Raw genomic sequence first — 23,204 nt, 5'->3', positions numbered from 1 at the left:
AATATGTCCCATTCTGCCCCATTCACTGCCTTGAGATAAGAAAAAGTTTTATAAAGTAATTTGGAACCCTTTATTACCAGACAAACATGTATTATTATTACTATTATTATAATGATGATAATGATTATGTGCATTTTCTTTGAGAATCTTTCCTGTAATATGCTCATCCTCTAAAGCCACATTACCTTTGCTGATGTTTCAAACCATCCTACGAAACCGTGCTCCTTGCAGAACTGGTCCATCTTGAGGCCATTGTTCATGAGCACATCCTTCCCCTGGTCACATTTGTTGGCCAATAAAACCACAGAAACTGGTTTGCCATTAGGGAGAGTTAACTTTGAGTCCAAATCATTTTTCCACTTTGCAACTGCTTCAAATGTGGCTGGTCTGGTGACATCAAAGACAATAAACGCACCCATAGCTTCTCGGTAGTAGACTCTTGTCATGTTTCCAAATCTCTCTTGACCTGCATCAAGAAGAAATATAATTCAGAAACTCTTTACAATTGGAACTGAATAAAATATTAGAACTTCATGTGGGCTCCAATAAGAACAAGTCACTCAATAAAGTCTTATTTCTAGTCTTTAAAAAGTGTGCTAAATATATAATCATGCAGTTTTGTTTTTAAAATCTTTTGAGCACAAGAAGGAAATTAATTCATTTAACAAGTATTAACTGAGAAAATACTATGTACCATGTAATGTTCTAGAAATGTATTAATATAGTATCTCACTAGCTTTGTGTGGCTAATTAATTATGACTAAATAAAATTTAAAATTCAGTTTCTTAGTCACAATAGCTACATTACAAGTGTTTGATAAAACACATGGCTAGTGGCTACTGCATTAGATGATGCCAATTGAGAACATTTGGATCAACACAGGATGTTCTATTGGACAACATTATTCTGAACATTTGGGATATAATGACTCAAATATAAAAATCCCTGCTGTCATAAGGCTTACATTATTTTACTGAAAAGGCAAATTAATAAACAAATTATGTAGTGTGTTAAAAAGGCATTCGAAATCTACTTTAATTAAAAGTAGTAATAATTGTATATTTACTAACAATAAAGAAATATGACCTGCATAAATGATCATAAAGGTATTATCCACACTCTATTTTATTTTTTGCAATTCTGGAAATCAAACTCTGGGTCTGGCATGTGAAAGACAAGCATTCTACCACTGAGTTACATTCTCAGTCATTATTCTTATTTTGTTTTTATTTCAATTTATTTGGCAATGGCTATTAAACGCAGGTGCACTTTACAACTAAACTACATCTCCAGCCATTTTTATTTTTGATTTTGAGACAGGTTTTATTAAGTTGTTCTGGGCCTCACTAAGTTGCTAAGCCCAGCCTCGAACTTAGAGTCCTCCTGCCTTTACTTCCCAAGTTGCTGGGATTATAGACATACAACATCATGCATGGCCATTTGTCTCATTTTAAAGTGAGACTTAGAAAATCTAAGTAACTGGCTCAAATTAAACAAATAGTAAGCTTGCAAAATCAGAATTCAAACCTGAGTCACTTGAAACTAGAGCACATAGTCATTTACTAACTTTGAATATTTTCAACTACTGAACCATAGTCTTGTACTCTTTCTCCTCCAGGTTTATGTGCCAGGAACATCCTATTCAATCCAACTTAACAGATGTCTATTGGACATCTACTATATTGATAGCAATCTTTGGTACATGCTCAAAATACAATAATGAGCTAGATGGTATCATATCTTCCTTCAAGTAGTCCACAATCTATTGTGTAAGGAAAACCTCCAGATGTTGCAAAAAAAAATGAATGAGTAATTTTTAAAAATAGAATGAAGACTGGTTTTAGAATTAGTTGTAATCAGCTACAATCAGTTTTTTTCTGATGCTTAGTTTTCTAAGTGAATATTGGAAAGTTTCTTAAACATCCTAAGTGCTCCTCATCAGCAAAAGGGCTATAAGAAAATGTACCACAGGGTTGTCTTATGGATGGAATAAATTAATATATATGAAGCACCCAGTTCAGTACCTTAGAACTAATTAGTATGTATTTCTTCAGCAGGTTAAAAATATAATAGAAAGTATGATACATATTTTCAATCATAGTCTCAGGCTAAAGATTTTGACAAAAAGAAAAATTGCAGATATTTTAACCAAGCAACAAAAGTTAACAAAATCACATCATTTACTTCTGTGTTAACTGAGGACAGGAACTAATGAAAACTGGGCTCATATTTTAGGAACACAAAAACCCCAGAAGTGTGCAACCAGACAGTCTTTTTTGATTTGAAACTTTATGTTAAGAGTCTTATAAAAGAATATAAAGTAAAACAAATTGGGTATGTGATACATTTTTTTTGAAAAGAACAAATTGCTGAAACTGAGGTATATCCAAGAAAATATAGGTTAATATACCCCTTAGAATACAAAAATTTCGAGCACAAGAGTTTGCAATGGTGAACTTTAGTGTAAATTAACAAGCTGTTGTGTTGATTATGTTCACAGGGACATTATGAGGAGGTGAAGGACCCCTATGTACCAGTGAAAGTTGATGAAATTCTATAGTTTCAATTCTAGTCTAGGTGCCTATATGTCCAACTGGATATTCTGGAAAGAAGAACTTTTTAATCAAAGACAGCACATAACACTCCTAAAGCATTTCTTACCTAGCTTGTACCACAAAAGTATTTTTTTAATTTCCCACAGTTATACAGTCAATGAAAGAAAGGGGTAAAATACTTTTCATATGACATACAACCCACAGATGAACTTTCATTTTTTTCCAAATGAGTTTTAATTTTTTTTAAATGACTGATGCAAACAGCAATTTCCTTTGATACTGTTCAGGAAAGGCCATGACATATCAAGAGGATTGGCGGGAAAAAGGCCCTCTGTGATCACTCTGAACTCCAAAGGCCTCTAGGCTTTTTAAAGGATGTCTTATGATCTCTTTCAGAGATCTAATCAGATGAAGAGCAAAGTCATGGGTTATTCAATAATCTGCTTGTCCAGAGGTTTTCAGAGCAGAGTAGGAAGTTCTCAAGAATAGAAATTTTACATTTCAATATATGACACAGTGCAAAGAGCAAGGGATAACTTTACACCTTCGTAAAGAATCATAAAGGAGGGCTGGGGATAGCTCCTCGGTAGAGTATTTGTCTAGCTAGTGCAAGGCTCTGCGTTCAATTCCCAGCACCGTTTTAAAAAAAGGGGGAAGTGTGTATGTGCGCATGTACATGAATACACGTGTGCATTTGTGCTTGTGTGTCACATCAGAACCAAGAAGCTAGCTTATTTCTGGAAAGAAAAGACCTTTGTATACGGAGGTCACTGGGCTAGCCCATTTAGAAAGTTTGTGTTTTTGGCATTCCGGCCAGGGGTCACATTCAGATCAGAGCATTTCTAGCACTCACATTTAATCCCTCCTTTATCAGCTGATAGCCCTCTCTGCCATTTCTTAATCAAAGTGTGAGAAACATGTGACTTTGTGAATGGCTACTTATGAGCAGAGTGGAGAGTGATGAATTCATCCTGAGTAAATTTACTTAAAACATGACTACAATTTAAAAACTTCCTTTGGCATAGATAACTTGTCTAACACAATTACCGAATGACTGGTGAAGTCCAGGCTCCGTGATTTGTGCAGCTAATACAGTTTTTTGACCAGGAGGAACTTCTATACCACAGAAAACTATACTGAGAATCTTCACTGAAAATGATCCAATTTACCAAGTAAGGACCCCTTCTCTTAGTCCTCAAACACACACCACAGTGCAATAAATGTGCTCATGACTCAGTTTCCAGTTTCAAGAGGTGTTCCAAAGACCAAGCAATCAACCAAATCACAGAAATTAATACAATGGCTGCAGTAATAGTTCCAGGAACCTTATGGGAAAATCTACTAACTTGAAGAATCAGAAGACATGGGTCTTAATTTTAATCACTGGAAGCCTTGAACAAATCAGAGCAGTTTTAAACAAATGTATTTCTCTCCCTGAGTCTCAGTTTTCTTATGTGTTAAATGAAGTTCGTGTGTCTGATCTCTAAGAACCCTTCCTGTTATAATTCCTTAAATTAAATGAAACCCTGGCTGTCTTTTGTAACAGACTGAAATGAACCATTTGGTGTCAAAGATTCAGCTAAAAATTCACACAAACATCACAGTCATAATGTGTATTTAATGACACTTTCACTTCATAATTAAGGCTCTATAGATGCTCTCAGCAGACACAATCAAGCAGTGAATCTTTCACATAGGCATAAAACCAATGGTAGGAAGCACAGTGGGTTTTCTATTAAACTGAGAATACCTTTTTAACCATTCTGACCCTTACCAACTAGCTTTGTGAATCTCATATTAGTCAATGCACTATTACAAGCCTCAGCTTCCTTATTTCGAAATAAGGACACCAGCTTGGACACTATAAGACACTTCTGTTATTGCTTCTGGAAAACTCCCCTTCTTAGGCATCCAGTACTCCAGGTCCTACTCCTCCTCTGTTCCCCAGACTAGCTCATGACACCACCAACAACACAACCGCTCAGAACAGTACCTTCAGTCATCTTCTAACTCAGTTTGCGCTCCCTCATGTAAAGAATTTCCAATGTCCCACCAACACTTCCCCTTCAGAAGTGGCTTTTAACTCTGCTTCCTCCACTCCATCAGCATTGGCTGCTGCTCTACTTCAGCCCTTCCTTGCTCCTTATTTGGACTCCTGATAGTTTTTCTGCACTCTTCTACTTTTCCTGACACTCCCTTAAAGTACTTCATGGCCAACCACACTGAACACTCCTCCATCCTAAAACACATCTTGCATTACTCTCTGGATTTCCCTGTGATTTAAATCTCAGTTCCCAGATCCTGAATACCCTCCTCATGGCTCCTGATGAGTGAACTGTGTGCCCTTCGTTTATGCCCTGAAATCTCAGCCTTCCCTGTCCTGACAGCTGAAATCATTTACCCCCTTCTGCATGACCCCACAGCATTTTCCCTATCCTACCATGAGTATTTATCATGGTGTGTCTTCATACTTCAGTCTCCACCTGGCATTGAAAATCCTGGAGAGCAGGTTAGTCATGTTTTGATGTTGTGAAACTTGAGGGCTATTTCTTCACTTTTTGGATCGAGTTAAGAGCTCATGACACTATGGTGAAAATAAACTGAGATTAAGGTTTCTTCTTCCTCTAAAGTACATTCTCATATATTCATGATACTGCTGCACACTGATGCACTTACTCTGTATTCCACTTTCATTCCCAGTAAATAATCAATAGAAATTCATTAGGAGAGAAAATTAACGTTATTCTAACACAGGTATGTACATACCTATTGCAATAAGTTTCGGACTGGAATGTTATGCTTTTGTAATCATTCTCACAATTAAGAAATGATCCCTCAGAATCAATTTATTCCAAACAATACATGCTTTTTGGTCCTCGTATAATCAGAAGATCTAAAAGTGCTACAATGATATTCTCTATATGTCTATGTAACAGTGTGAAAATATAAAAACAAAAGCAAATATGGATCTTGTATGATATAAAAGAAAACAATCAAATTATATGATTGCTATAATGGTCAAAAGGACACTGAGTTCTTAATGAAATTAGCTGGTTTTGAAGGCCAAGGGGAACAACATCCTAGGACCAGGATCAGAGTAAGTTGACATTCTAGTGCACAAGGTTTTCTCCAGTTTTTAGGAACCCATCTGGCCCCCTGGCAATGGTTCTGAAACTCTTTGATCTGATCTCTTCACTCCTTTGCCCTGCCAAACTGTGACAGAAATGTGTCAATCACTATTTTTTCCAAGTGACAAAGCATAGATCCTAGAATTAACCTTGCAAAATCTTTTCATACAAAATTACCAGCTATTCTATAACCATGACCAAGTTTATGTAGCCCTCCTTGCAAGCACTGCACTGTGTATACAGTGAAATTTCTGTTAAGGTCCCTGTATTAAGTGAAGGAATAAGCCTAGTCTCTTATTGCCCCTTTAGCAGGTACTTGCAGGCTTACGGAGTCTTTCAGAGCTATCTGTCCCTTCATCACTTCTCTTCTACTCACACCGAAATCACTCATCTCATCTCATTCATTTAACAACAACAACGACATCAAAATCTAATGCCTATAATTTTCTAGGAACTGGTCTAACAACTAGAATAAAATATCCTTGCTTTCCCATTCCACTGGGAAGAAATAAACAGCAAGCTAAAAATAAGTAAAATGTAAATAGTACTATGTTAGCTGGTGAAAATGTCATGGAGAAAAATAAAGCAGGGAAGGAGACTAGGGTATACTGGGGTTGGGGACAGAGTCAAATAGGTTGGATGGTGAAGGCTCCACTAAAAAGGTATCATTTGAGAAAAGACCAGAAAGAGGTAACGTAGGGGGCTCTATCTCAGAAGAATTTTAAACATGGGAACCAGCAAGTGAAACATCAAGATCCTGAGGCATACATATGTCTGGCAAGGAGCTGGAGAACTTCGAGGAGACTGAGTTGGCTGGAGAGAACTGTACGGGATCAGAATACAGTGTGGTCAGGCAGGGAGATCACAAGGTTCAGACTGTAGACACTTTCAGTGAGGATTGTGAGCCAATGAGAAACATGAACTGGCATGAGAAAATGAATGATGTCTGGGAGTCAAGGTGAGAAAAGAACAGTCAGAAAGTTATTGCAATAATTCAGGAAAGAGATAATAATGATTTGGACCAAAGTGGTAGTGGTGAAGACGGTAAAGAGTGATTGTTTTCTGGGTATATGTGGGGATAGAGATGATAAGTGGGTTGTAGAGTATGAGATGATTCAAGCATGATACCTAGAATCTGAAAATCTGAAAGTATGGAGATGCCATTGGCTGAGATGAAGACTTCAGGAGGCACAGATGTGGTGTGTGTGTGTGTGTGTGTGTGTGTGAGTGCGCGTGCGCGTGCGCACGCTGAGAGGAAGCGTAGGAATTTGACACATTAAGTGTAAATCTGAGATGGCTGTTGGGCTCTATCTTAAGCACAGTGGGATATATATCTGAAATTCCAGGGAAGGTCCGCACTGAAGATTTAAAATGTTGCTTAATTTCTGTGCATCTCTGGCTGGTTCATCTTCCAGGGCCCTATCCTCTCCCCATCATTTCCCTAATTAAACACTTTGAGGAACATTCCTCTATCTATAGCAGCTCTAATAAATGGAAGTTGAATGGCTAACATGCTTTGTGATCCATACCAGATTTAAAACAATCTGAACTATTACAATTATAAATTGGAAGCTATCTCACAAATACACAGATAATGGAATATACTAAAAATTTAGCACTTTAGTGATACAGGGCTTATATTATATAACAAGGTTCAGAAGTTAGTTTATTTGAGCTGAACAATGCCAAACTCCTAATCTTTAAGGAAAAATAAAAATGTCATGAGATACAATTCTTTTCACATTTTTATATTCCACTAAAACAATGCCTTAAATTTAAGTGTGTGAATTTCTATCAATTTTGCAAAAATAACTAACAAATACATATAAATGAAACTTACAAAATTTTATTTTATTTTTATGAAAGATTTGTTATTTGACAGATAACTTCTGAATTAATATAAAGAAATGATAGTAACATATATACAAATTCAAAATATGTTCACTAAGCACCTAGATTAGTTTCTCTAATGTTTTCACCAAAAATACCTTCATTATTAAAAGACTGACTAAAAAAGTTTATTTAGGTTTTTAATCAAAAAATCTAAAGCTGTCCATCATACCTTCTAATTAGTATAAGATGACTCAATAATATAACCCTAGTAATATGAGTAAAAATAACTTTTTAATATTTATTTATTTATTATTAGAGATTTATGGTTACACATAGTAGTTGGGTTCCCCACAAACGCATACATGCAGGGAATTCGATTTCAGTTCATGATCCCCCCTTTTCACTCTCATCTTCCCTTTCCTCTCCCACATTCCTTCCTCTACTAGACTTTCTCTCATTCATCTATTTATGTATATTTGAGTGGTTCTTTTGAACAATGCATAAAGGTGGAGTTCCTTGCGGTATATTTATATATGCACATAACATGATTTTTTAGGAACTCATTCTGCATTGCCTTTCATTTCCCTCCCCTCTACTCTGCCTCTTGATCTCCTTCTTCTACACTATCGATCTTTCTTTTATGCTATCCTGTCCTTCTTTTCCCTTTTCCTTTATTTTACTCTAGCTTCCATTTTTGAGAAAAAAAAATTTCAATCTTTGAATTTCTGAGTTTGGCTTATTTCACTTAGCATAACATTCTCCATTTGCATTCATTTACCAGCAAATACCATAATTTCATTCTTTTTTGTGGCTGAGTCAAACTCTGTTGTGTGTATATATATATCATTATTTCTTAATCAATTCATCTAATTATAGCCATCTGGATTGATTCCATAATTTAGCTATTGTGACTTGTGCTGCTATAAACACTGAAGTAGCTTTATAGCTATAGTATGTCAATTTTAATAACTCTTAAAAGCTTTCCTAACCTATACATTCTAACTGAAGAGACTGGTCGACCTCAGATTGGTAATCATAGGTCCACATACCCCAAATCATATACATAGCACATAAACAAAAATGAGTAATAAGTCATTTATAAAGTATTACAGTAGATCCTGAGTTGATGTTGCCTTTTGTTTGGAGTGAGTTTATATTTCCCAAGGTATTTACTGCTTTTGAGGGAAGATGTATCGGGAGCATAATACGCTAAATGTTGTTAGGCCCTGGAGTAACCAAACAGTGTATGGAATGAAGCAGACCCTGTCTCACTAGCATAACCACTAAGATACAAGTGAAATACAGGGGTCAAAGCTTACTTTGATGTCTCTTTTGAGTTCTGTTTGCTTGTGTTTTTGTTTTACATTTTGGACAAAAGGGAGCTGACATTAAGGGAGATTCTAGATCGTGGATTTAATTCCAAAGGACTAGGGCCTGGGAGTCAAGGGTGACCTGTAGAGTGATCTTCAGCTACCATACCTCTACAGAGAGTATGTGGAGCCTCTGTGTTGGGGAAGTATATTGCCCTATAAGGTGAGGTTTCTTTCTTTATTTTGTGCTGTCTCATTTTAAGATTTTATCGTCACACGTAGTAGAAACACTCCACTGTCTGCTGAATAGTCAGTAGTTCTATGGCTCAGTGTCTTGGCTCGTTTTGTTTTCTCCTACTTTGAAGATTCAATCCAACCTACATTGATTTCTACTCACATACTGGTATGGCCTAGATACCTCCCGGTCCATGAAGCCTCCAAATACCTTTTTCCCTTCATCCCCAGGACACAGGACTTTTTATTTCTTCCACTGCCCTTGCTTGGTTCTCCCTTATGGGTTAATGAACTGTATCTGCTTCTGGTCCCTTGCTTCATATGCTCATGCGAATTAGGAAGTATTTCCCTTGAATATACATATATTTCATAATTTTATTTTAAAAGAGATATTTGCTATCAGTCTATCTTATTGTAAGGCTCTTTTAATGGTTACCTAGGATCCTGTGTTCGTTTCTTGCATTAAAATACTTTAACACACTCTAGTTTCTCAGAGTATATTGATATAGCTGGACATGGAGTTTTGTTGAGAAGAAAGCAGGAAACAGAACTGTGGGAAAGCATGTTCCAGAATTGGGAACACAATTTTCAGAAAGACTCTTAGAATATGAACAAGTAATTGCCAGGCCAAAAAATAAGAGTTCATTTATCTCACCTGCTAGCCTTCTATGAGATTTTTGAGGTTGTGCACCTTCTTCTACAAGTTAAGGGCTAGGCACACTATGCCTGGCTAGTCTTTCTGTTTCTTGCTTTGAAGCACCATCACACCATGGCAACCCCATTTCCATTAGAACATACCCTCTTCCTTATCCTCCATCTAACCAAATCCTACCCATCCTTCAAGGTTATAGTCAAGTGCAGTCTTCTTGGAGACTCTGCATAACTAGCTGATGCCAACCTACCTTGCAACTCTTCTATATTCCCATAACATTGACTGTATCAATCACTTGGCTACTGTTCAATTATTCAATTACTGTGCCTATGTCCGCATCATACACATATTCCGACAGGCTCAAGTCTATGCTTATGATAGACTTACATAAGAGAATAAAACTGGCCATATAAGTCCTTTTTACACAATAAAGCAACAAATAATATGGATTCTTATAAGCAAGATGGAATCCCAGCAGGGAAAGGAGTAGACTAAATAAAGCAATATCTCTAATTCATTTAATTTTCACTTTTTTCCTATGCCTCCTCAATGTGCCTGTTCATTGTGATCTATTCTGAATCTATCCACAATGTAGAACCATTCTAATTCTTTCTGAAATTTCCTTACTTCCTCTATAATCAATGTCTTTCATTTCACCTAACTGCTGGTTTGCACCACTTATAGACAAACCTTATTTCTATTCAACAAGAAGATAAGACTAGCTGTGGTATATTTAACTAAGCTAAAGAATGCAAGATAATAAGATAGGATAAAAAGTCAATACTGGTTATTAGGTGTCCATAAACAATAGTCTTATTGGAAGAAAGATAAATGAATTATAGTGTTTCATTGTTAAATTTTCATTAAACTCTGAATTTATATTTAAATTTAAAGCTATATACATATTATGCTTTTGAAAAAGACTACTAGTACACTGTCATAGTAAATATTTTGTTATAAATGTTCAAACTGGGATCAAATGCCACCAGTTTAAGTGAAATAATTCATTTAGATGAAGAAATAATATCATATAGCAAATAAAAATCCAATAATGATGGGGTGAAAGAATGAAACCAAGTCCCAGGTGAAAAGTTGGCATCAATCAATATAGAAGGGTGAGCATTTTAAACAAATAAGCAACATAAAATACTTTCACCGAATTATAAGCTCAAGAGGATTTAATAAAAAGCTACCTTTAATTATTTGGCCTTTGAGCCAACACCTCTAAATAGACTATTAAGATACGTTTATAAATAACTCACAAGAAATTCTGAACTCCAAAGCTTCCATCCTTAAAGAATATCCAGATTCCTCTCCAACTATAATTCCCCAAACAGATGACAAGGTACCACAGTAAACTCATGGAGTGCAACAGAATTTTTTTAAATTTAAGTTAAAAACAATGATAATCAAGATCAATCAGACACTTCAGCAACTTCCAACAAGGTAGTTAACAGTTTGCCACTACATTCCTATGATGTCATTATGTCTTTTTTGAAAATGGGGTATTGGAAGTTTCTGTGATAAAAATCAAGAATCATCTGAAAATGTGAATAGAAAATGAGAGAGGTGGTGTCTCAAAGGATTGGGATGTTGTTCCATGACCAAACACCATGCCTAGAGTAAATTATAGTTACTAAAAATTAAATAAAAATTTCTTTTAATTTATGTGTTCTATTTTTCTTACATGACTATTAAAATTAGAACATAATATGTGTTTGGTTATTTGGTGCTATTTCATGAAGAGCACCCTTGGGTATTTCTTTCAGTCTTCAGGCACAATGATAAAGTTACTTTGGCAGTACAGGAGACTTGTTAAACTTAAGGTTTGAGAACTTCTGCTTATCCTCTAGAGTCTAGTTGGTTGTTGTCTTTAAATTTAAAACACACACACACACACACACACACACACACCCCATCACCACCACCACCACCACCACCACCACATCATACGTGCAGTCCCTTTTACCATCCTATTTGTTTTAATCAGATTTTTTGGTGCTGTGACTAAAAGACCTGATAAGAACAATTTTAGAGGAGGAAAAGCTTATTTGTGGTAGAGTTTCAGAGGTCTCTGTCCATAGACAGCCAGCTCCATTCCTCTGAGCTTGAGGTAGGCTAAACATCATGGTGGAAGAGTGTGGCAGAAGGAAGTGGCTTACTCGAGGATTAGGAAGCAGAAAGAAATGCCATTCACCAGATACAAAATATATGCCCCAAAGGCAAACCCCAGAGACCTACCTCCTCCAGCCACACCCTACCTGCCTTTAGTTACCCTTCAGTTCATCTGTAACAGGGGATTAATTCACTGACTGAGTTAAGGCTCTCTCATCCAAACCATAACATTATTAGATCTAATTTTGATTCTGATACCATAAAGCATCACAGCTATTCCTAGTCTTTTTTCCCAAATAATGACCTGTGTCCCGGGCTCTGTGGTTTTCCAGAATAAAAGTGGGTGAAGGTGGCTGTTATTAAACCAAACCAATCACATGGTCTCAGCAATGATGTATGCAAAGACTTCAGCTCATCTTCTACATGCAATTTAAACAATCTGAGATGTGAAAACTATTGCATGGTTCTATCAAGCCTTAGAAAACAGTAGAATAGACTGGTTGGAAAACAGAGAAATATCAGTTCATATTCCAGCACTACTCCTTTGTGTAACTTTTCAGAAAGCTTATGTGTTTCGTTGCTTCTTTATTGGTTAAGTAGCCTAACTAAGCAGTTTTTTTCATCTTTATATAATAACCAGTATCTACCACAAAAATTCATTTTGTTCAATGAATGAAATGATACATATAAATGCATAACACCATGACTGACTCTAAATAAATAGTAGCTATTTATAACACATTATATTGTAGAGAAAAAACAATTCTCTCAACAATGAATTTAAGTCAATTTGTTTTATACTTCACTCTTAAATTGGATGGAAATTTGTTTGAACCTTCCAAAATGTAAGTATTATCTTTGTCTCCTTTAGACTGAGAAGTACACAAGAAACTAAGACCTTCATCACTCTTCCAGAGAGAACAATTTTATGCAAGATTGAAAAACTAATTAAAAGTTAAATCCAAATATAAATGATAAGGAGCAAAAGTTAAATAATACACCAGGATAACACAAATTATAAAAAGTACAAACTCAGAGGAAAAAGTAATAAGATATTTAAAACTATTGAATGCTCTTCTTCAATTCTGTCTCTTGCTTCCAGAATCATGTGTTTGCTTGGTTCTCCTCCTATTAGCATTTTCTCCACTTCCTTTCTGACCTTACAATAATTTCATTAAGTTTTGTAGGAACTAATGGAAAGTCTGATAAAAATTGTGAAGGATATCCAGACAGGTACACAATAACTATAATGCAAATTTTAATTGGAGAAGTGTTACAAGGAAGGTAAAGTGATGCTGCTTGGGACTCAAAAGAGGAAGAAGTTATTTCTGATGGGGGAAAATCCAAAGGGAAGCTTTTGTAGAGGAGTTGCTTTCCAGGTGAGTCTTAAAACTCAGGTAGGATATGAATATGTGGACATAAAGGAAAGGACATGTGAACCAGTGGGAAGAATGGGAGCAAAGACATACAGGCATAAACACGAGACTTAATAAGGAACCAAAGGAACACAAGTGACTCAAGTGTGAGCCTCATAATGGACAGTGGCTGAAAATAATATTAGAAATGTTATTGTAAGCCACATTGGGCATAACTTTGGTGGTCTACCATGATAAACCATCATTCCCTCTTCTCCACAGCATGAATCACCACAGGATTAGGTGAATACCCAATTCAATTATATTTGCACCTCAGCATCAAAACATCTGATGTTAAATATAAGTAAGTCTTTAATTCTTCAAACTTCATAGCAATAAACCAAGGAACCCTGGATCTTTGTTCTAGTTCTTCCATTCTCATGTTCTGTGGGCCTAAGAAGCAATGCTACCCCACTTCCAGGTCATAGCTTCTCATCTCTAAAATGACCAGTGTGTCTTTGATGAGTAGTCAAATTTTTTACCTCTTAAAATTACCTTTCAAAAATTATCACTGAATATAATACATCTAAAAATCATAAGGAAGATTCATTTTTGCCATGTGACCTTCAAATAAACAAAAATTCACTCTAAATTATAGAGACTGTCAAACAGAAAAGTGAAATTTTCAGAAATGTTATTTAAAGTAAGCACAGTGGCCTATAACTGGAACCCAAGTGACTCAGAAGACTGAGGCAGGAGGATCACAAGTTCGAGGTCAGCCTGGCCAACTCAGTGAGCCCTGTCTCAAAATTTTAAAAAGATGGAGGACCTGGGGATATAATTCACTAATAGTATGTCCCTGGGTTCAATCCAGGTACAGATTGTGTCCAGAAAAGATGGCATTTAAAGTGACTCCTCAGTTTTTATATCAAAAAAACTACAATAGAAATAATACCTTATAAAAAGTGATCACCATATTTTTCTATTCTAAAATATATACATTTTAATGTTAATGTTTATAAAATCATGAAATCTTTCATGAACATAAATGAGTTAGCAAGTTTATTTTTTATTTTATTAAGAAATTTTTAAAACAATGATATATCTTAGAATTAAAGCAATGATATGAAAGTTGACTGAAAAACTTTTTATGGAACACCTACCTACTCATTAAGCACATACTGTGTGCCAAGTACTAAATTATGACCCAGTGACACAGTTTAGAAGAAAAAGGCATTCCAATGCAGTAGTAGAGGTTTCCTAATCTTGGGTAAGCATAAAATATCCTGGGAGCAGAGAAATATTGTCTCCCTGTGTCTTACAGAGTCAATAGAGACTTTCTAGATAGAGTCACATGAATAGCATGAGGACAGACCCACAGGAAATATATAAGTAAAAAAGACAAAAGTACATTTTGTCTGAGGGAATTGGTGAGGTATAAAGCAATGAAAAAGGTAAGTAAATAGGGACACTGTAAGATATCTGCCACAGTCAATAATCATGAGAAGAAGGAGAGATGAGACTATAACAAGGAAGCCAAGCCTGATCTTTAACAACTTGAATTTCATGCTAAAAGTTTAGCATTTAATTTTGAAAGTGGTACTGATCCACTGAGGAGAACAAATTGGAAAATATCAAAGTGGATAATGATATAATGCTGACAAGAATCAAAGCTGTGAGTTACACACTGAGGGCCTGAGGAGTTCAGATGACTTGTAAAGAAGATATGACTATTGGAAATAAGAATGAGATAGCTATTTCACAAGTTAGAAAAGATAGGATTTGATTAATGCCTAAGAGTGAGAAAGCAAATCAAGAGGAGAAGAGTGAAAGTTAAAACCTGAGTTATTAGTCAGGCCTGGTAGTGCACACCTATAATCTCAGCAGCTTGGGAGCCTGAGGCAGGAGGATTGCAGGTTCAAAGCCAGCCTCAACAATTTAGCGAGACTGTAAGTAACCTAGTGAAACCCTGTGCCAAAAAAAAATTTTTCAAAAAGAGCTAGGTATGGTTCAGTGGTTAAGTGCCCCTTGGTTCAATCTCCCTGGGTACCACAAAAGAAAAAAACAAACCAAACTGAGTTATTTTCATTGAGTAATATAAGATGATACTTCTTAATAAAATTCCCAAAGATCTGGGGGAAAGCTTGAAACTCAATAAGTAGGAAACCCAGGAGAGAATCTAAGATGGCCTTGCTGAGCTGAATGCAAGCACTCTAGTAGACCAACCTAGAAATGAGGATGATTCCTGCTGGACTATATTAGTTCCCACACCTGAAGCAATGGAGACAACATATTCCTCTACAAATATCTATCCCAGAGCCAGAGATCAAAAGAAATAAAAAGGGCTCTTAATGGTTTCAAAACTTTGAAGGATCCTCCAAAGTGAGGATCAGAACAGAAAAAAGCTCTAAGTCTATTTCAAGACAACTTTCTCAAAAATTCATCAGGTGAGCAATGACCCTAGTATCAATCCCAGTGACTGCTTAACAGCCAACCACTTTTACTGAGCGGCCATTATGTGAAAGTAATATAAAGAACATGTCCAGCAGGAAATTGGAATTATGTGTGGATTTATGAGAAGTCAAGCTTATAGGCACAGTTTCTGAGTCATCTGCACAGTTTAAACTACTCACTGGAAAGAGCCATTGTTAAAAGCACAGAACTAAGTACAAGCACAGGAAATATACTAGCTCAGGGGCTTTGTCCAGTCTCCTGAGGCTCAGAATTTGAAAGGATGTGGTGTGGTCAGGATCCTCTTCACAAGAATATTGTGAAGTTACCAGTACCAATGCACTTTACTCTCTGTTACAGGTGATTTTCTTTAATGTCATCATGCTCACACAACTGAGAACTTCTTACTGTCAAGAGTCAAGTTGTACTCTACTCTTTATCCTTGTTTTCCCTTTACTTAGCACAGAATCTAACAAATACCATATATATCTCCAACAACACATATAAGAACTACTTTTTCCTAGTCCCTCTTTCTCTAATGACCCAGCTTCCCTTGATGAAGTTGCTACTTGCTTTCCTGTCAGAACTAGTCCTAGATGATAGAACAAGTCCCACATGCCCTGCCCACACATCTGTGACATATATAAACTCTAACAGCTGCTCTGCAATAGGCCCAAGGTCTTTCCTCACACATTCCTTACCCAACTTTGAAAGCGCACCATTTTTGCTTACCATACGCATTGTTTCCCGGTAAGCACAGAGCATGGTATTCACGTAGTAATCAGAAAATCTATAATTAGTTAGGCTGGAAACAAGGTAATAAACTCCCCAGCAGAGAGTAAGAGAGTAGTGCAGATTTGACATGAATTTATCTTTCTTTTCTCTCTTTTTTTTTTTCTTAACACATTGGTTACCAAATTTAGCTTTTTCTACATTTCTAAATCATGTATCCTAATATTTAAGATCCCTCTTATAAAATTCATTCAAGAATTACTTTTAAAAATACATACCGAATAGACAGTCAAATCCAAACCTTTCCATCAATTGAGTTTCACAATTTGAAAGGTCTTTGTAAATTGTAAAACAACCTATTACTTATGACATAACACAAATCAATGTCATCCCTGGTATAAAGGGATAGTCAGCTGCCCAAGTACTCTTCACCCTGTTACTCTACCTGGGAGATAATGTTCTCCTGTGCTTTTTTGCCACATGCAGTTAGGTAGGGAAGTTAGTATTCCTGTGCCCCACATGGAACTGTGGTTCTTATAAATTGACCTTGTTGTCAGAAGCATTTGTTATTTAGTAGAGTTCTGCAGAGAAATGTTGTATGGTGAAGAAGCATAAATTGTTTTGTATTCTATTTGTTAAATCCAGAATTGGGTTTTCTGATGACTAAGAGGCTTCGTCATCTGTCATACTGAAGATTAACAGATAAACTGTTCCTGTTCTTCTCTGCCAACTGTGACCTTGGGCAAGTCCCTTAGAAGCTCTCTGATTTTTTTTATCTTCTCTAATATAAATTGGGTTTAATACCATCTTCTCTGTTTATACCTTCAGTGATACCAAAGGGTACTCAGAGAGATCAAGCAGGAAAATGTATGTGAAAGTAGTTTGTCACAATCACAATTACAACAACAAGAGTAATAGCTACATGTATTCAGCATTTAATATTTGTCAAGCCCAGCTTTACAAGAATTAGCTCATTTAACTCTTATCATTACTCTAAGAAATGTAAGGTCTATCGTCCCAATTTTACAGACAGGAAACCAAGGCATAGGTAACTTTACAAGTCTTCTCAGCAAAAAAAAGTTGAAAAAATTGTCATGTACTACCTATGCCCCAGGCACAGTAAAATAATGATATGAAAGTTGATGCACAATGTAAGAAATAATATCTTACAGAAAAATAAAATCAGATGAGCCAGCTGAGGTTCAGCAAAGTTTTATGGCTTACTCAATGCCAAGTGTTACATTTTTAAAGTATCTATGATTTACAAGATATTCAGAATATGTCTGACGTACTCTGTTATTAAGATGAGGGAAGTATAAGAAAGCTGTTAGAAACCTGGGGGCTGGATTCAACAGTTATGTTTTAAATTTAGCACCACAAAACCAGCTATTTTACTGGAAGATTAAATATGCCCAGACATTTATAAAAATAAATACTTAAGAAATTTTAGTTTCTATTACTATAACTGTCCAATTCCTGTAGCTGAGTCCCAAAGCACATCAAGAAATCTAAATAAAATCATATAGTTCTCTTTGAACGTGCTAATGGAGCATTTGCAATGTCTGAATTTGGAGAGTTATAAAACAGGAGAGCCTCACATGAGAAATTTTTGTTTTACTCTTTCCTAATTAGTCAATGTAAAAAGAGAAAAACCTACAAATTCACATCATAATTAACAATTAGTTCAGAAATAGATTTTCATTCATTTCTTTCCATTTTCTGCATATCGGTACAAAAAAAAATCTATTAGAAATAAGAAGAAGAGGGCAAAGATAACTTCCTAACTAAGGAAGGGAAGAGGGCCTAACCCCCATGGGCCAATGGAACATCAGGCATCCATGGGCCTGTGGACACAAAGAACATGACTTGATGCCAAATCAGACAGCACAACTCAAATCCTGCTCTTCCACTATTAGCTGGGTGGCCCTGGGCAAAGTTACTTAATTTCTGTAACTCTATCAAGAGCTTCTGAACACAGAGCTGCTCAGCTACTCCTCTATGATGGATTCCGTGGGATCTACGGCAACTGTTGTCCTTGTGGGGTTTGAGGTATGAATCACCTCATTTCATATGGTCCTAAACGCACTTTTTGGAGACTTTCAGGATAAGACTGGCCAATCTAGGTAGACACAAGACATACATCATGGGAATTTGTTGAATAAATAGGGCCCTACTTAGCAATGAACCACGCAAGTATCAAGAGTCTGCCTGAGCAAGGATTCTCTCTATAGCAGGCATACCTAATATCCTGTCAGGTTAGGGCAAGTCCTGTCTACTTCATGGACAACCCCAACCCCTCAAAACTAGGCCTGCTATCCTCTAATACCTCTTATTTCCAAACACACAGCATAACTGAGCAGGATGAAGGAAGACAAGCTATGACTTTAAGAATGTTCACTTAACTAACTACAATCTGAGTGAGCAATTGAGGGTGAATTTCACATATGATCATAGCCCACAAAAGTCCTAAGCAGCTTGCATTATGTATTTTCCCACCATCCCATCCCACCATGGCCCAGCTCTCCCCCACCCCAGCTTGGCCTTCTGTCAATCTCTAACTCAGCTAACAGAGCTTTTGAGCTTGAGGCTGCCAAAGACAGGGGAATGGATCCCTGGGAAAAAGACACTTCCTTCTGAGGTGCTGAACACCATCTTATAGGTAGAACTGACTTTCCAATTCATCTAGAACTATGGTTTAGGAGGAATTTCCCAGCTTGGGAGTTAAATTTATATTGTAAAATGGGTAAGCCTGAAAATAATGCTGGCTGTTCGGGGACAGAATATTTGTGTAATGTAGGAATTGCAATTTATTAGGAGTTGATCATCACATGTATATCATGTGACTCTTGCTTAGCATGTATAAATGCTCAAAAAAATTGGTAGCTAGTATAATATCAACCCTTGAAGATCTCCAAGATAATACCTTTAACCAGCATCATTGGTTGCTCATCTCTCATTTTCATTTTATTCGGAGAAAGTCTCCCTATTTATTGATCAGGAGACAAGAACAAGGATTTTAAGGAACTTGTCTAATATCTCATAGTATTCATGAAATAACACAGTATTTAGAAGGAGCCAGTTCAATTCTGGAATTTGGGCTCACAAACACTATGTGTTTTCATCTCCCTGGTGAAGGTGAGAAAACAGATTTACAGACAATAACCTGCCTGAGGGAATACTAGTACTTAGATTTGAAACAGAAGTACAAATTACAGCAACATCTCCTTTTAAACACTAAGCTATTTCTAGACCCAAGTCCAGAGACTTAGGGACCCAGAATAGTTTTCACATACTAAAACATGGAACAACACCGATCTACATATTGTGGGGTCGGGCTCCAAATTCCTTAATAGGACACCCATAGCACAAGAGTTAATAACAAGAATCAACAAATGGGACTTACTCAAACTAAAAAGTTTTTTCTCAGCAAGAGAAACAATAAGAGAGGTAAATAGGGAGCCTACATCCTGGGAACAAATCTTTACTCCTCACACTTCAGATAGAGCCCTAATATCCAGAGTATACAAAGATCTCAAAAAATTAGACAATAAGATAACAAATAACCCAATCAACAAATGGGCCAAGGACCTGAACAGACACTTCTCAGAGGAGGATATACAATCAATCAACAAGTACATGAAAAAATGCTCACCATCTCTAGCAGTCAGAGAAATGCAAATCAAAACCACCCTAAGATACCATCTCACTCCAGTAAGATTGGCAGCCACTATGAAGTCAAACAACAACAAGTGCTGGCAAGATTGTGGGGAAAAGGGTACTCTTGTACATTGCTGGTGGGACTGCAAATTGGTGCGGCCAATTTGGAAAGCAGTTTGGAGATTCCTGGGAAAGCTGGGAATGGAACCACCATTTGACCCTGCTATTGCCCTTCTCGGACTATTCCCTGAAGACCTTAAAAGAGCATGCTACAGGAATACTGCCACATCGATGTTCATAGCAGCACAATTCACAATAGCTAGACTGTGGAACCAACCCAGATGCCCTTCAATAGATGAATGGATAAAAAAAAAGTGGCATCTATATACAATGGAGTACTATGCAGCAATAAAAAATGACAAAATCATAGAATTTGCAGGGAAGTGGATGGCACTAGAGCAGATTATGCTTAGTGAAGCTAGCCAATCCCTAAAAAACAAATACCAAATGTCTTCTTTGATATAATGAGAGCAACTAAGAACAGAACAGGGAGGAAGAGTAGGAAGAAAAGAGTAACATTAAACAGAGACATGAGATGGGAGGGAAAGGGAGAGAAAAGGGAAATTGCATGGAAATGAAGGGAGACCCTCATTGCTATACAAAATTACATATAAGAGGTTGTGAGGGGAATGGGAAAATAAACAAGGAGAGAAATGAATTACAGTAGATGGGGTAGAGAGAGAAGATGGGAGGGGAGGGGAGGGGGGATAGTAGGGGATAGGAAAGGTAGCAGAATACAACAATTACTAATAGGGTATTATGTAAAATTGTGGATGTGTAACCAACGTGATTCTGCAATCTGCATTTGGGGTAAAATTGGGGGTTCATAACCCACTTCAATCTAATGTATGAAATATGATATGTCAAGAGCTTTGTAATGTTGTGAACAACCAATAAAAAAATAAAAAAAAAAATTTAAAAAAAAACATGGAGCAACAAGGTATATGGACTCATAATGAATTTTAAAATATGGAAACCCAATAGAACATTGGTTGATGATATCTTCTGGTCTCTGATAACCCCTATGCTTCTAAAGCAGCTGAAGACTCCAAATGCATGAAACTGTCCATATGCCAAGAGCTTTATCATAAGACCTGGCAGCTCATGATTAAAGAGGCACTAGAGTCCCCAGAAATGCCCTTTCAAATATTTTCCACATCTGTTCTCCCTTCAGGTCATGAAAAAGCATTTCTAGCAACAGCTGAAATTGACCTGTTTTCTTAAAAAGGATTAGAATATTTGGGTGCAACACTTATAAAGAAAGTTCCCGGTACTCCAGACCATGAAACAGTCAGAGATGGAGTAGGACTATTTGAAGCGGTTCATGGAGAAGTTCAAGGACTTTAAAACTTCTAAGCAGGAAGGTTCCTGAGCCATCATTGTCCAACCCCTCTCTACTTAATAAGGATGCAATGGAACTGAAGGGAGTTGTCTAAAGCCACTGAGCAGGTTAATGAGTGGCAGAGCCAGAACCTGTAATAAGAGATTGGATATGCCAGGATTGCATATATTCTTAGTCCAAGATTTACTCTTAGAGTAGACATTTCGCATTCTCACTTTTGATTACATTTAAGTCCAAGTATAAACTCTCATTGTCAAATACTGATTTCAAACATTGTAAAACAACAACAAAAAAATTAAAAGGTTCTCATTTACATATCTTTCAAAAGACAACTTTAAGGCCAAATCAAGAAATTTTATGCCTAATGTCATAGACCCTGACATAAGAGTTGCTTTAAAATACATATAAAGCTTTTTATAGATTATATAAAGACAAAGATATATTTTTAAAAAAAAAATTGAGATGGGAGACTGGGGCATTAATTTGCCCCTGATAAATACAAAGCAAAGAATCACAAACTCCCTTGACTGAAGGACAGAAAGCAGGGTGTTGAAATTGGGAATAAAGCCAGCCGTTAAAAACAGGAATGGGCAAACTCCAGATAGTTTCATATTATCCCATTTGCTTCTATTAACTCGGCTAGGGGCTTCCCTGGGTCAGCTCAGACACAAGGGCCTATGTGGCACTCTGAGCAGCTTAACCAGTAAGACTATGGGCCCAGAAAACAAACTTGAGAAAGAGCCACCTAAAGCAATTGCTGAGAGTCTCACTCTGGGTGCCAGCAGTGGCCTGTTCTGAGTTGGAGAGACACCAGGGGAAAATAAAATGCCACCGAACGCACTTGAAGTTTCAGCTGGAGCAAAAAACTTTTTCTTGTCTTTGAGAACAAGTTTCCAAACCGCCAGGAATGCCCTGGAGATCTGGATCTTATTCTTGGCTGAGGGCCGCTGTCCTGGGACTGGAGACCAGCTTCAAGGCACTGCCGCCCGCCCCCGACCATCCCAGGCTCTCACCTGCGATGTCCCAGAGTTGCAGGCGCACTACTGTCTCGGGGTCCCAGTGAAGCACTTTAAGCGCAAAGTCCACGCCTATGGTGGCTCGGTAATGCGAGGAAAAGTTCTGGTGCACATAGCGCTTGATGATGCTGGTCTTGCCCACGCCGAGGTCGCCGATCACCAGCAGTTTGTACAGGTGCTCCTTGTGCGGGGCCTGCATCCTGGCGGCCGGCCCGCCGTGCAGTGCCTGGCCAGGGAAGCACAGCCTGGGCTGGGCGCGGGAGAGTAGACCCGTAGCTCAAGTGTGGCAGCCGGGGAGAGGCGTCCGCGGTGGGGCGGGGGCGTAGGGCGGAACTCCTCCCCTGAGGTTAATCCTCCTTCCTACTTCGCGGTCTTGGAGAAGGGTGGAGACAGGAGCTACTCCGGTTCGCGTCTTATTGCTTGTTGCTGCACTTATTTGTACTGTGCTTCAGAGCTTCCACAGAGATTTTTCTCCCCTTTGATGCCAGGCACAAACCTTTCAGGTGTAGATTTTATTTTCTATGTTTTGCCTGCGAGAAAATTGAGTGACAAAAAATACCACACTGTGAGGGGGCTGGGAATGTAATTCAGTGGAAGAGCACTCCCCTAGCGCGTGAGGTCCAAGTTCAATCCCTATCTCCTGGAGGAAAAAAAGAAATGTACTATGAGAGAGATGAGCCAGCGAAAGACCTAGGTGAACCCAGGTCTCCCAAGACACAGGGCTCCATCACCACCCCACACTTAGAGCGTAGAGGCAACAGAG

The 23,204-nt window shown here is 37.4% G+C and overlaps 1 protein-coding gene across 1 annotated transcript in view; it reads right to left on the bottom strand.

Moving 5' to 3' along the window:
* Positions 1-22,720, bottom strand: part of RAB38 (RAB38, member RAS oncogene family) — a 64,493-nt gene extending 41,773 nt beyond the window's left edge. Inside the window, exons 1-2 of the mRNA XM_081281132.1 lie at positions 22,439-22,720; positions 186-466 (exon numbers count right to left, since the gene is read on the bottom strand). Coding sequence (XP_081137258.1) covers positions 186-466; positions 22,439-22,640 — 483 coding nt within the window. The 5' untranslated portion in view covers positions 22,641-22,720. The remainder of the gene's footprint in view (positions 1-185; positions 467-22,438) is intronic.
* Between the last annotated feature and the right edge of the window lie 484 nt (positions 22,721-23,204).

The sequence above is a fragment of the Spermophilus citellus genome (assembly GCF_964194105.1).
Source record: "Spermophilus citellus genome assembly, chromosome: 2".
Lineage (NCBI taxonomy): Eukaryota > Metazoa > Chordata > Mammalia > Rodentia > Sciuridae > Spermophilus > Spermophilus citellus.
Note: the sequence above shows the minus strand (reverse complement) of the source record. Positions and strands in the feature narration are given on the sequence as shown.